The following is a 13616-nucleotide window of genomic DNA, read 5'->3' as shown; positions in this document are numbered from 1 at the left end:
TCCCAAATATGGGGTTCCATTAGTATAGCAAGGGATTCCACTACTATCTTTCCAGAATATGATGACGCTACATTTCCGACCGTTCTGGTTTCAGATTTATGAGAGATCGGTTTGAATATCGAGTATGATGCTGATTGTTTCATTTATACGGTAAGCAACAGCTGGACTAGGTCTCTATTCGTCCTCATGTCACCAAGGTCCCTTGTTTCACAAACAGTCCTTGTTTTTGACTTCTTGAACCAGTGGCAACCCTGCAAGTGTTGAATTTATGTTAACCGTAATGTTGAATGGCAACCATTGGGCGATACTAAATGTTTCATTATTTAATTTGCCTACTAAGTGATACTCTTTGGCCACTGCCTCAGTTATCTTTCCCGCAGCATACACATCCGGTCTATATTCATATGTCATCGCTTGACCTTTAAATTCCTTATATGACTTTGGAGTCATCAGCATAAATTGTTGGTAGCCTGCCTAATTTGATAATTCATACTAGTGCCCACCAATCTCCCATTAATGTACGCATTAATTTGTTTAAACACATTGTGTAGTATCTAATTTTCATAGTATAGTTCATACATCGCGCGCTTATAAATTCCATAAGAGAATCGCTTTGACCTAGCTACTGTCTTGTATTCTCCGGGTGTTTGTTACACACCTGTTATCAATTGTCCGTGATTTGGTTTTGTCTGTTCTCTTTAATTGTTTCTTGGCTGATGTTTTAACTGACAATTAGCCTAATTAAAAAAAAAACTTTCCGAAAAATAAGTTTTTCAAATAAAATTAAAGGCCATTTTAAAATTAAGCTCAGGATATAAAAATACCTGTTAAAATTCAAACTCAAAACGACCAGAAATTACTATTAAAGAATAAATGAAAACCAAAACGAACAGAAATTAAATAAACAATCATAGCAAAAACATACAATAATTAATAATATAAATGAATAAATAGATCTTAAAGCGAGTAATGCTTAGATTTAATATGAAAATCAAACTTAAAACGAAAAAAATATTTTGCTATTAAAGTATAAATAAAACTTAAAACGAACAGAAATGAAATAAACAATCAATGCGAACAAACATACAATATATATTAATGCAAATGAATAAATAAATCTTAAAACGAGTGAAACTTAAATTGAATATGCAAATCAAGTTTGAATCGAATAAAAATAACTACAAACAAGAGTTTGGGTATCGCCTCACTGCAATTGCTGAAAGCTCATCAGATCAAAATTGTACTTTAATTTTAACATTTATTTTCAATATTAAGTACAAAGAAAACATTTGTAATATAATTCATTTTCAGTAAAGCGCCAATGACGCAGTAGGTTTTAGGCTTCTGCAGTGAGGCGATACCCAAACTCTTGTTTGTAGTTACTTTTATTCGAATCAAACTTGATTTGCATATTCAGTTTAAGTTTTACTCGTTTTAAGATTTATTTATTCATTTACATTAATATATATTGTTTGTTTGTTTGCATTGATGTTTATTTAATTCCTGTTCCTTTTAAGTTTTATTTACACTTTAATAGCAAAATATTTTTTTTCGTTTTAAGCTTAATTATCATATTTAATCTAAGTATTACTCGCTTTAAGATCTAGATCTATTTATTCATTTATATTATTACTTGTTGTATGTTTTTGGCTATGATTGTTTATTTAATTTCTGTTCATTATGGGTTTCATTTATTCTTTAATAGTAATTTCTGGTCGTTTTGAGTTTGGACTTTAACAGGTATTTCTATCTGCTGATCTTGAGTTTAAAATGACCTTTACTTCTCTTTGAAAAACTTATTTTTCGGAAAGTTTTTTTTAAATTAATTTTTGTTCGTTTTTGATTGCAAAAAGTTTCAAGTTTTTATGGCATGGGGGGGGGGGGTTGCATAATGTCCGATTATTCTTGACTTTAAAAAACGGATCTAGAACTTTTAATTTAAATCGACTGAGGTTTTTTTCAAAGCCTATACGATTACTTCTTTGATAAAAACCTTATATATGAACAATAGACAGCTTGCATAACTTGTGGACAGCGATTGACAACAATGAATGGATTGAAAAAATAGCCCAATAACGGGGTTTAGACCATTTCACTTGCTGACCCAAAGGGATTATGACTGTTTGGAATTGACCTTAATAGGATTTTGTGTGCCAAAACAATTTTGCATCTATCACAGAGTATGTATTTTAACCTTATAATTGGATAATTATAATAGATTTACTATGTGGCCTTCCCATACAAAACTTTACCATATTAAAGTCTTTGGGGTGGGGGTGGCGTAGTTGCCATAAAGAAGAAAACTTTAGCGTAGATAGTAGGAGAGGGGGAGGGTGAGGTTGGAGACTCAACCAATACGGGGCGGAACTTCACTTATCTCCTCCGTTCCCGATTTAGGAGATTAGACAGACTCATTGGGCTGTAGAATGTTGGACCTTTGAGTTGCGGAAGACCTTAAAATACTCAAAAATACTTTAGATTTTCAGTTATTGCAGGATTTTTTTCATAGATTTTGGAATGGTGAGCCCCCTGGGTCATCATTTGGGTGAGCCTCAACTCATAACATGCAATTTTGATTAATTTTTCCGTGTTATGTGCTTATATTATTCTATATATGTTATTTTTGGGTATAGCTCTATTATATTATGTTCATCTTTAAACCTCGAGATAAAAACTGAAACTATTGCGGAGAATAATTTGAGGAGGAGCCTCCCACCTCGCAAGAATAATCGAGAAGGCGCCAAAGAATAATTGCAAAAGAAAATAATCTGTCTTTTGAAAATGTCTTTTTGCAAAAGACACGAACAAAGTCGTCTAAAGGAACATGAAAGGAACATGAACTCTGACATTTTCGTTGATTCTTTATTTCCGTTACTTTCAGATGTAAAATTTAGAATATTATCGAATGGGTTTAGTCGTCCCCTCCCTGAATAATTCACATTTGGAAAACCCACCCCTGGGAAATTTTCCCCCCCCCCTCAAAAAACATTTTATTTTCCAGCTGATAATTCCCCCGTGTTAAATTCCACCCAGTATAAATTTATTTATTAATTTACATTAATATCAGCACTAAATTTATTTGTTAATTTACATTAAAATCTATTGTATGTTTGTTTGCATTGATCGTTTATTTAATGATTATTTGATTGTTAATATGCCCCAGGGCATAACTTACATCGCCTACCCCCGGTGGGCTGTGTCGACACCGGAGTTTTTTGTTATCAGAACTTTGAACTATTTTAACAAATTGTCTATCTCAAAATTTTTATCTAATGCACTTCGGGCGTGGAGGAGGGAGGAGGGGGGGCTAGTTGTCCTCCAATCTCTTTTGACTCTTAAAAAGTGAACAAGAACTTTCAATTTCCAATCAAATGAGCCCTCTAAAGTTTATACGAGCATCCCTTTCATAAGAAATAATGGGAAGGATTCGGAGAATCCTCAGATTACAACCCTTGCCCTGAGGGCTGTGGGGGAGTTGTCATCCTCAAAGACATAATTTCCAGAACTTAAAACTACGTTTAATAAAATGGCTGTCTCAAAATTTTAATTGGATGCTTTTGGGGAAAAGGTGGGCGTGAGAGGGGGGTTAGTTTCCCTCAAATCACTTTCGGCTATTAAAAAGGGCACTAGCCCTTTGAATTTCCAATCGAATGAGCCTTTTTTTCAGTTTGTACGACACCGCCTTCCATAAAAACCTTGTATGCCCCCAGGGTATAACTTAAAACCTTTGCCGTGAGGGTTTTGGGGGAGTGTCCAACTCAAAAACATATTTTCTATCAGAAAATCAACTTCGCTGAACAAAATGGTTATCTCAAAATTTTTATTGGATGTGTTTGGGGGAATCGTGGGCGTGGGGGGGGGGGCTAGTTGCTCTCCAATCACTTTCGAATATTAAAAAGGGCAGTAGCCCTTTGAATTTCCAATCGAATAAGCCTTTTTATGAAGTTTCTACGACAACGCCTTCTATAAAAACCTTATATACCCCCAGGGCATAACTTAAAACCCTTGCCCTGAGGGTTTTGGGGGAGTGTCCTCCTCAAAACAGATTTTCTATCTGGAAATCAACTACGCTGAACAAAATGGCTATCTCAAAATTTTGATTCGATGTGTTTGGGGGAATGATGGGCGTGGGGGGGATAGTTGCCCTCCAATCACTTTCTACTATTATAAAGGGCACTATCCCTTTGAATTTCCAATCGAATGAGCCTTTTTTGAAGTTTTTACGACAACGTCTATAAAAACCTGATATGTCCCAGGGCATAACTTAAAATCCTTGCCCTAAGGGTTGTGGGGCAGTGTCCTCCTCAAAACATATTTTCTATCTGGAAATTAACTACACTGAACAAAATGGCTATCTCAAAATTTTGATTGGATGTGTGTGGAGGAATGATGGGCATGGGGGGGGGCTAGTTGTCCTCCAATCACTAGCGACTATTAAAAGGGCACTAGCCCTATGAATTTCCAATCGAATGAGCCCCTTTTGAAGTTTCTACGACAACGCCTTCTATAAAAATCTTATATGCCCCCAGGGCATAACTTTAAACCCTTGCCTTGAGGGTTGTGGGGAAGTGTACTCCTCAAAAGTATATTTTCTATCTAGAAATCAACTACGCTGAACAAAATCGATATCTCAAAATTTTGATTGGATGTGTTTGTGGAAAAGCTGGGCGTGGGGGGGTCTAGTTGCCCTCCGATCACTTTCGACTATTAAAAAGGTCACTAGCCCTTTGAATTTCCAACCGAATGAGCCTGTTTTGAAGTTTCTACGACAACGCCTTCTATAAAAACCTTATATGCCCCCAGGGCATAACTTAAAACTCTTGCCCTAAGGGTTTTGGGGGAGTGTCCTCCTCAAAAACATATTTTCTATCTGGAAATCAACTACGCTGAACAAAATGACTATTTCGAAATTTTGATTGGATGTGTTTGGGGGAATGATGGGCGTGGGGGGGATAGTTGCCCTCCAATCACTCTACTATTATAAAGGGCACTATCCCTTTGAATTTCCAATCGAATGAGCCTTTTTTGAAGTTTTTACGACAACGTCTATAAAAACCTTATATGCCCCAGGGCATAACTTAAAACCCTTGCCCTGAGAGTTGTGGGGGAGTGTCCTTCTCAAAAACATATTTTCTATCTGGAAATCAACTACGCTGAACAAAATGGCTATCTCAAAATTTTGATTGGATGTGTTTGGGGGACTGATGGGCGGGGGGGGGCTAGTTGTCCTCCAATAACTAGCGACTATTAAAAGGGCACTAGCCCTTTGAATTTACAATCGAATGAGCCCCTTTTGAAGTTTCTACCACAACGCCTTCTATAAAAATCTTATATGCCCCCAGGGCATAACTTAAAACCCTTGCCTTGAGGGTTGGGGGGGAGTGTACTCCTCAAAAGAATATTTTCTATCTAGAAATCAACTACGCTGAACAAAATCGATATCTCAAAATTTTGATTGGCTGTGTTTGTGGAAAAGCTGGGCGTGGGGGGGGTCTAGTTGCCCTCCGATCACTTTCGACTATTAAAAAGGTCACTAGCCCTTCGAATTTCCAACCGAATGAGCCTGTTTTGAAGTTTCTACGACAACGCCTTCTATTAAAAACCTTATATGCCCACAGGGTATTAATTAAAACTCTTGCCTTGAGGGTTTTTGGGGAGTGTTCTCCTCAAAAACATATTTTCTATCTGGAAATCAACTCCGCTGAACAAAATGACTATTTCGAAATTTTGATTGGATGTGTTTGGGGGAAGGAGGGGCGTGGGGGGGATAGTTGCCCTCCAATCACTCTACTATTATAAAGGGCACTATCCCTTTGAATTTCCAATCGAATGAGCCTTTTTTGAAGTTTTTACGACAACGTCTATAAAAACCTTATATTGTCCCAGGGCATAACTTAAAACCTTTGCCCTGAGGGTTTTGGGGGAGTGTCCTCCTCCAAACCATATTTTCTATCTGGAAAGCGACTACGCTGAACAAAATAGATATCTCAAAATTTTGATTGGATGTGTCTGGGTGAATGATGGGTGGGGGGGGCTAGTTGTCCTCCAATCACTAGCGACTATTAAAAGGGCACTAGCCCTTTCAATTTCCAATCGAATGAGCCCCTTTTGAAGTTTCTACGACAACGCCTTCTATAAAAATCTTATATGCCCCCAGGGCATAACTTTAAACCCTTGCCTTGAGGGTTGTGGGGGAGTCCTCAAAAACATATTTTGTATCTGGAAATCAACTACGCTGAACAAAATGGCTGTCTCAAAATTTTGATTGGATGTGTTTGGGGGAATGATGGGCGGGGGGGGGGGGCTAGTTGTCCTCCAATCACTAGCGACTATTAAAAGGGCACTAGACCTTTGAATTTACAATCGAATGAGCCCCTTTTGAAGTTTCTACCACAACGCCTTCTATAAAAATCTTATATTCCCCCAGGGCATAACTTAAAACCCTTGCCTTGAGGGTTGTGGGGGAGTGTACTCCTCAAAAGTATATTTTCTATCTAGAAATCAACTACGCTGAACAAAATCGATATCTCAAAATTTTGATTGGATGTGTTTGTGGAAAAGCTGGGCGTGGGGGGGTCTAGTTGCCCTCCGATCACTTTCGACTATTAAAAAGGTCACTAGCCCTTTGAATTTCCAACCGAATGAGCCTGTTTTGAAGTTTCTACGACAACGCCTTCTATTAAAAACCTTATATGCCCCCAGGGCATAAATTAAAACTCTTGCCCTAGGGGTTTTGGGGGGGAGGATTGTCCTCCTCAAAAACATATTTTCTATCAGGAAATCAACTACGCTGAACAAAATGACAATCTCGAAATTTTGATTGGATGTGTTTGTGGAAAAGCTGGGCGTGGGGGGGATAGTTGCCCTCCAATCACTCTACTATTATAAAGGGCACTATCCCTTTGAATTTCCAATCGAATGAGCCTTTTTTGAAGTTTTTACGACAACGTCTGTAAAAACCTTATATGCCCTCAGGGCGTAACTTTAAAACCTTTCCCCGAGTGTTGTGGGGAAGTGTCCTCCTCAAAAACATATTTTCTATCTGAAAATCGACTACGCTGAACAATATGGCTATCTCAAAATTTTGATTGGATGTGTTTGGGGGAATGATGGGCGGGGGGGGGGCTAGTTGCCCTCCAATCACTAGCGACTATTAAAAGGGCACTAGCCCTTTGAATTTACAATCGAATGAGCCCCTTGTGAAGTTTCTACCACAACACCTTCTATAAAAATCTTATATGCCCCCAGGGCATAACTTAAAACACTTGCCTTGAGGGTTGTGGGGGAGTGTACTCCTCAAAAGTATATTTTCTGTCTAGAAATCAACTACGCTGAACAAAATGGATATCTCAAAATTTTGATTGGATGTGTTTGTGGAAAAGCTGGGCGTGGGGGGGTCTAGTTGCCCTCCGATCACTTTCGACTATTAAAAAGGTCACTAACCCTTCGAATTTCCAACCGAATGAGCGTGTTTTGAAGTTTCTATGACAACGCCTTCTATAAAAACCTTATATGCCCCCAGTGCATAACTTAAAACCCATGCCCTGACGGTTGTGGGGGAGTTTCCACCACGAAAACATATTTTCCATCTTGAAATCAAGTGCACTGAACAAAATGTCTATCTCAAAATTTTGAGTGGATGTGCTTGGGGGAATGATGGGCATGGGGGGCTAGTCGCGCCCCAATCATTTTCGACTATTAAAAAGGGCACTAGAATTCTCGATTTCCAATCGAATGAACCCCCTTTGAAGTTTCTACTACGACCCCTTCCATATGAAGTGCCTCTGGGGGAAAAAAATAATAAAACATTGGAGCCGTATGGCCTTTACTATACGCAACGCTACAGCGTTGCCTCCGATTAGGCTTAGTATGTATTTGCATTTTGGACGCAGTTCTCCTTAAAGGTACTTGAATTTTTTTGACCGTGTTCTTTTTTTATGCGTTAAAACATATTTACAAAGAAATATAGTGTTACTGGGGGACAAATGAGGAAGCATCAAATTAATAACTTAGCCTGGGGCTTTATGACTGAATATCTATTTGAATATTAGTTTTTCCAGTTTTTGATAGTGGCTTTGGGTAGACTAGTTAACGATATGGAGCATCAAAGTTGGCGAAAATATCGAAGAGTGCCGAAACGATATTGGTTAAGAATTTTCCATGCTGGAGAGGTATTTTCAAAATAGTAGGCCATTTAAAAATTTATAGATTTTGCCAAAAGAAAGATCACGGATGCTTGTTTATTCGTTTTTTTTCCCCAGGGGTGATCATATCGAACTAGTGATCCTATAAGATCGGAAGAGATTTCATTTGATTGCAAATGAAAAGTTCTAGTGCTCTTTTTAAATGGCAGCTAGCCTCCCTTTCACGCCCCTTTTTTCTTCGAAGTCACCCGATACAAATTTTGATCTTGTACAGCCATCTTGTTCAACATAGTCGAAAGATCTAATGAGTGTCTTCGAGGATTACGTGACCCCCCCCCCCCGCCAGCACCCGAGAGAAGGGCTGCAAACTATGAATTGGTTATTAGGAAGTATGCAAATACTTTTCGAGGGGGGGATTTACGTGGGAGGATCCTTTCAAGGAGGAATTTTTCATGGAAAAAGGGACCTTTCCATGGAGGGGGAGTCAGATTTAACGACATTATTTAAAAAAAAAACGATCAAAAATTAAAAGAAGTTTATATATATATATATATATATATATATATATATATATATATATACATATATACGATTGCTTATGTATTAGTTCTATAGTATTCCCTTTTTTGTTAATATATTTGAAGATTTTTAAACTGTTAAGCTGACTACCGCTTGAAAAGCAAAGGACGTATTGGTCAGGGGCGTTAGATTTCGAATTGTACTCGATGTCCGTTTGGATGAAGGGTTTTATCGAACTGTCTGGGGATTTCTTTCTAGGTTATTAATTAATAATTTTTGATGCCTCAGTTCCATAGCATCTTTCTCACAAGTCCGATCTATATCCTCGGTTGCTGCTTCAAGATTTTCTATGTTTTTTTGTAAATTAAAGGGAGATATAATCTTCCATTCAAACCTTGCTTAAATGCATTTAAAATAATTTTGTTATAGTTCTCGATTGCCTGAACCATATCGGGCCTCTGTTGGGACTTATTTTGTGTGGGTACTCCCTGACATTTTGTGTTTCTTCCAACGAAATTAAACCATGTTTAAGTTTGTTCAAGGAGCTCATCAATGAAACGTTTTTGGAAGGTTTTCTGTAGTTTTTCAATTATATCCATCGAGGAAGATTTGCTAGATGTTATCCAGAAAAATTGCCCACAGGTTGTTTTAGGTACCCGACTACCTTACCATATTTCAAACAGTAACAGTAGATTGTAGAGGTAATCAGGGCATGTTATGTGGATGAAATATGACAGATTGCGCTTTTCGGTCAACCGTCTAGGGCTAAACGAAAAGCATGTCGTCCTCTGCTGGGGTGGAATGACGTCGTAAGAAAATATTTAATGGAAATAGGAATATCTGGGTTGGAATAAAGAGGAAAGCTTTGAATAGATCGGGATGGAGGAGGAGCGTTTGTAGCTGTGTTGATCTCATGCGGCTTGGTGCTTCGATGAGTTGTTAGTAGTAGTTAGTAGTATTGGGAGATTTCCCCCTTTTTGCCTAAACATACAATTTCCAAGGACAATGAGAATGCAAATCATGGTGAAAAAGAAAAATTAGTATTTTTCTGTGAAAAACAGTGCGAACTCTATTGTTTGTCCAGAATTACGGATAGAAGAAATAACTCAACTAAAGTTTCATGATTTATCCATTAAAATTCAGTCAATAGAAATCTTATTCAAAAATGAAATAGAAAATCAAAGACATATTTTAAAATGATGATAGAAAAATAAAAAAAAGGAAGGTTTTTTACCTAGTGTAGACGGAGAGATAAGATATTATTAATTTTAAAATTGAGTCAAAGGAAAAAAAAACTATGGCGAAAGTGTAAAGGAAATGTTCTGCTTTGGTGTGTTGTTTGCTTTTGGGAATAGTTATCACTAATGTTCTTGTTAACGTCATAACATAAAAAAAAGAAAATGCCAGAAAAGATTGGAAAAAAGAAAAACATACCAAATGTTAGACAAACAAGATTTTGGAGTGGGAGCCAGTCCTCCTATAAGACTCTTATGCGTTCACCTATATCATGTCCAAAGTGGAAAATGTTGTTTTCCTTAAAACTTACGGATTTAGTTAATTTGGCAACTGGACAGTAATTCTGTAAGATGAATTAGGAGCAAATGCCCTAAAAATTGATACTAAAGAGTGTGACATTCCTAGATTGGTTTTTATACCTGTCTCTGTTTGCGCTAACAGCCAAAATATAATAGGAAATGTAGACAAAGGAATGGTCTCCCGTCAGTGGACCATAAAGGTGTTAAGAAAGAGTTCATTTTCTTAACAACTTCAGACTTGAAACCGTAAGTCTTTTGGTCAAAATGACGATTGGAGGAGCAACCAAATTAATTTCAAATTTTGGTTGTAGGGCTTCTTAAAGGTGGGCCCTTGAAGCGGCCATTCTTTATTCCGATTGGCTTGAAATTCTCTGAAATACTGGAACTATTAAGTCCTTGGTAGGTTAAGAAGTTGCATGTCGGACATATTCTTTTTTTTAGTAATCAGGGTTATAACTATAACTAGCCTAATATTTTGAAAATATGACTAGTCTCGCACTAAACCATTTTTACCAAAACGTTAGTGACCATTGTATTTGTGATAAAATCGTTAAACTATTGGACTTGAAAATATCTAGAAATGAATATAATAAATAAACAAAAAATCATGGTTTACCGTTAAAATCAAGTGGAAGCAAATTTTAGGATAAAATTTTAGAAAATTACAAAATATTGGAGAATAGAGGGACATAGGCCTTCCAGAGGGAGGGGGCATCGAAATTGATTTCTGCTTTCTTAGTTTCTTTCTACTAGGCCTGGTTTTGCGAAGAGCTTGATTTATTTTTTTTTTCTAATTATCTATCTTAACTAATTTAATTTTAAGGCAAAAAAAGGAATTCAACTAAACTTGCTTGTACCTGCCTCAAGAAAGGTACAAAACGCACTTACGACTTGGTGGGTACATACAACTAACTTTCTAAGTATCAATAACTTAACACTGAGAGAGGGAGAAAAAAGAAAGAAACATTATTATAAAAAGTAACAATTCTCGAGAGAGTCTTAAACCAAAAAAGGGTCTTTAAAATTCATATTGGCAGAGTTAATTAACAGGTAGTAATCTATTTTTCGTGACAGAAAGCGTTTATTTGATAGAAAAGGATCGGTTTTCACCGGTTGCTGTTATGCATGGTTTACTACTTGGCTTTCTGTTGAATAATCTTTGTCATAGATACTAAGACATCACTCTCAAAAACTGATATCATTCTGAAGTTTCTCTTTTAAACTTAAACTTGGCTAGATTTTAGTAGTAATAATGTGTGCGCGTTGTTGAAATAAATATCCATTCCTGACTCCAGAGACAGAGCTTATGTAGAACAGCTCTCACGGATGTGTATCGTTCCAGAAATTGTGCTTCTTTTCATGTGTGAACCATGTTATCTCTTTTAGGTGACTCGGATACTGGAAATACAATGGGTAATGGACAAAGTTGCAGCAGCTCGGGATCAAATTCAGCCGGGTCAAACTTTTTGTTGACTGCCCCTGAAATGTTTACGCATGACAGCTTAAGGTTCAATTTGGAACAAGGCTTCTACGATGATCCGATTAGATCGCCACCTCCTTTAATTAGTTTGGGCATCGAAAGTAATTTTGAAGCATTACCTGGAAGATCTCTTGACATTGGGCAGCCTGATATTTCTGGTAAAACGCGGGACTTCTATGGAGAAAGTCTTACTGCTTCTTTAACGGATTTATCTAATCCTAATATGCCAGGGCAGATAAATCAGAATGGAAATATTCAGTACAGACCATTGAGCCCCAAAAATGACCAAGGAGGTTCAACAATGCTGGAGCTGGGAAAAACTGAGGTTCTACCATCACCAGAGCCTTCTCAAGCTACAACTGTCAAATTTTGGGAAACATCTGATGCACTTAGGGATCCTCGAATGTCGTCTTTTCAATCGTATTTTCCGGGAAACTTTCCATTTTCTTGCAAACTTTTGCCTTTGTCTCATACTAGGCCTATGTTCTTACAGCATCCTCCTTCTAGTTTACAAAGTGTACCACCTTTGACGACGGAACAAGTTCATTCAAATAATGAAAAAAAAGATCTTACTTTCTCGAGTGGAATGGGAGAAGCTATAGTGGCTCTTAGCAAATCTCTAATTATACAGCCAGAACGAGCAAAAAATAATATACTATTTCCTCATTCTCCTCCTCAAACTGAACATTTTCTATCAAGACGTTACCAAGAGAATCCCAACACTACATCAATTCCTGTCAAGAAAACTGAGAGGTGGAGGAAACCTAGGGTGAAAATGGTTGCATTAAAACACCCTGGGAGAACCGCTGCCCAAATACCATCGATCCCAAGCTCAGAAATGAGTAGGACATGTGGGGTTGTTGAAGGATTTCGTACCAGTTGTATGATAATGTCAGACCTAAATTCAGTTCCCTGGCGAAAAACTAAGCGAAAACGCTGTGGTGAGTGTGCAGGTTGTGTGAAAAAAGACAGTTGTGGAAAATGCGCCCCCTGTACAAATGATAAATGTCGCCAAGTTTGCAAAATAAGACGATGTGCCAAAATAACAAAAAAGAAGCCTAAGGTATGTATTTTTTCATCTTTTATTATATCTGGATCTCGGAGGTTTATATTGCCCATTTCTAACAAGCCTAGTATTTCTGAGGACGAAATAATACAATAAGGTTAGTTACTATTTTGTAAAGAACGACCTCTCTCCGTTCCCCTATTTCTGTGTAATTCCTCATATTTCAAACAAGTTTGACATCAACGTATTCCACGCGAGTTTATTTCATGTCCTATGCTTCCAGGTTTGAACTATGTGCTCATGTTTATCAGTGGGCTCCTAATTATAATTAATTAAAAAAAAAATTATTCAATAAAACCTGTTTTTTTTCAATGAAAGTAAAGAGTTGGATTATATCAAGGATGAGTAGAAAAGACAGTCAAATAATTTTTCTTGCTTAAAGCTACCATAAATCCCAATTAATAGATAAATGAAAACTGTAACGAGTAGAAACAATAATAAATAACCAAATTAAACTTTAAACAAGTAACAACTACCAAGAAGAGGACTATTGCTAACGTTTACTGTAAAGACCAGAATGTAAATTTTACTGTACCGAAGATAATCTTTAGTATGAGCTATGGGTTTTGATTTATCATAATATTAATTAAAAAACTTTTTCCATAAGACGGGTTTTTCAAAGAAAAATAAAGAGATCCATTAAGCCAAAAATGAGCAGAAATAAAGTCGAATAATCATCCAAGTGTAAAACTAACACAAATCACTATCAATAATTAAATTAAACTCAAAACGAACAGAAATTACAATAAATAGCCAAGTCAATGAAAAAGAGAATGTCAATAAAAAATGAACATAAAATAATTTTAAAACTTTTTCCACAAAACAAGTTTTTCAAAGAAAAATAAAGAGATCCATTAAGTCAAGAATGAGCA

The 13616-nt window shown here is 36.8% G+C and overlaps 1 protein-coding gene across 1 annotated transcript in view; it reads left to right on the top strand.

Moving 5' to 3' along the window:
* The window catches only part of LOC148950890 (uncharacterized), a 122065-nt gene that overhangs the window by 91530 nt on the left and 16919 nt on the right, over positions 1–13616 (top strand). The window contains exon 5 of the mRNA XM_089090941.1: positions 11585–12741. Coding sequence (XP_088947067.1) covers positions 11585–12741 — 1157 coding nt within the window. The remainder of the gene's footprint in view (positions 1–11584; positions 12742–13616) is intronic.

The sequence above is a fragment of the Artemia sp. Qi Xiang Cuo genome, chromosome 6 (genome assembly GCF_049724085.1).
Source record: "Artemia sp. Qi Xiang Cuo chromosome 6, ASM4972408v1, whole genome shotgun sequence".
In the NCBI taxonomy this organism is placed as follows: Eukaryota; Metazoa; Arthropoda; class Branchiopoda; order Anostraca; family Artemiidae; genus Artemia; species Artemia sp. Qi Xiang Cuo.
The sequence above is the reverse complement of the archived record's forward strand: the minus strand, read 5'-3'. Positions and strand labels throughout refer to the sequence as shown.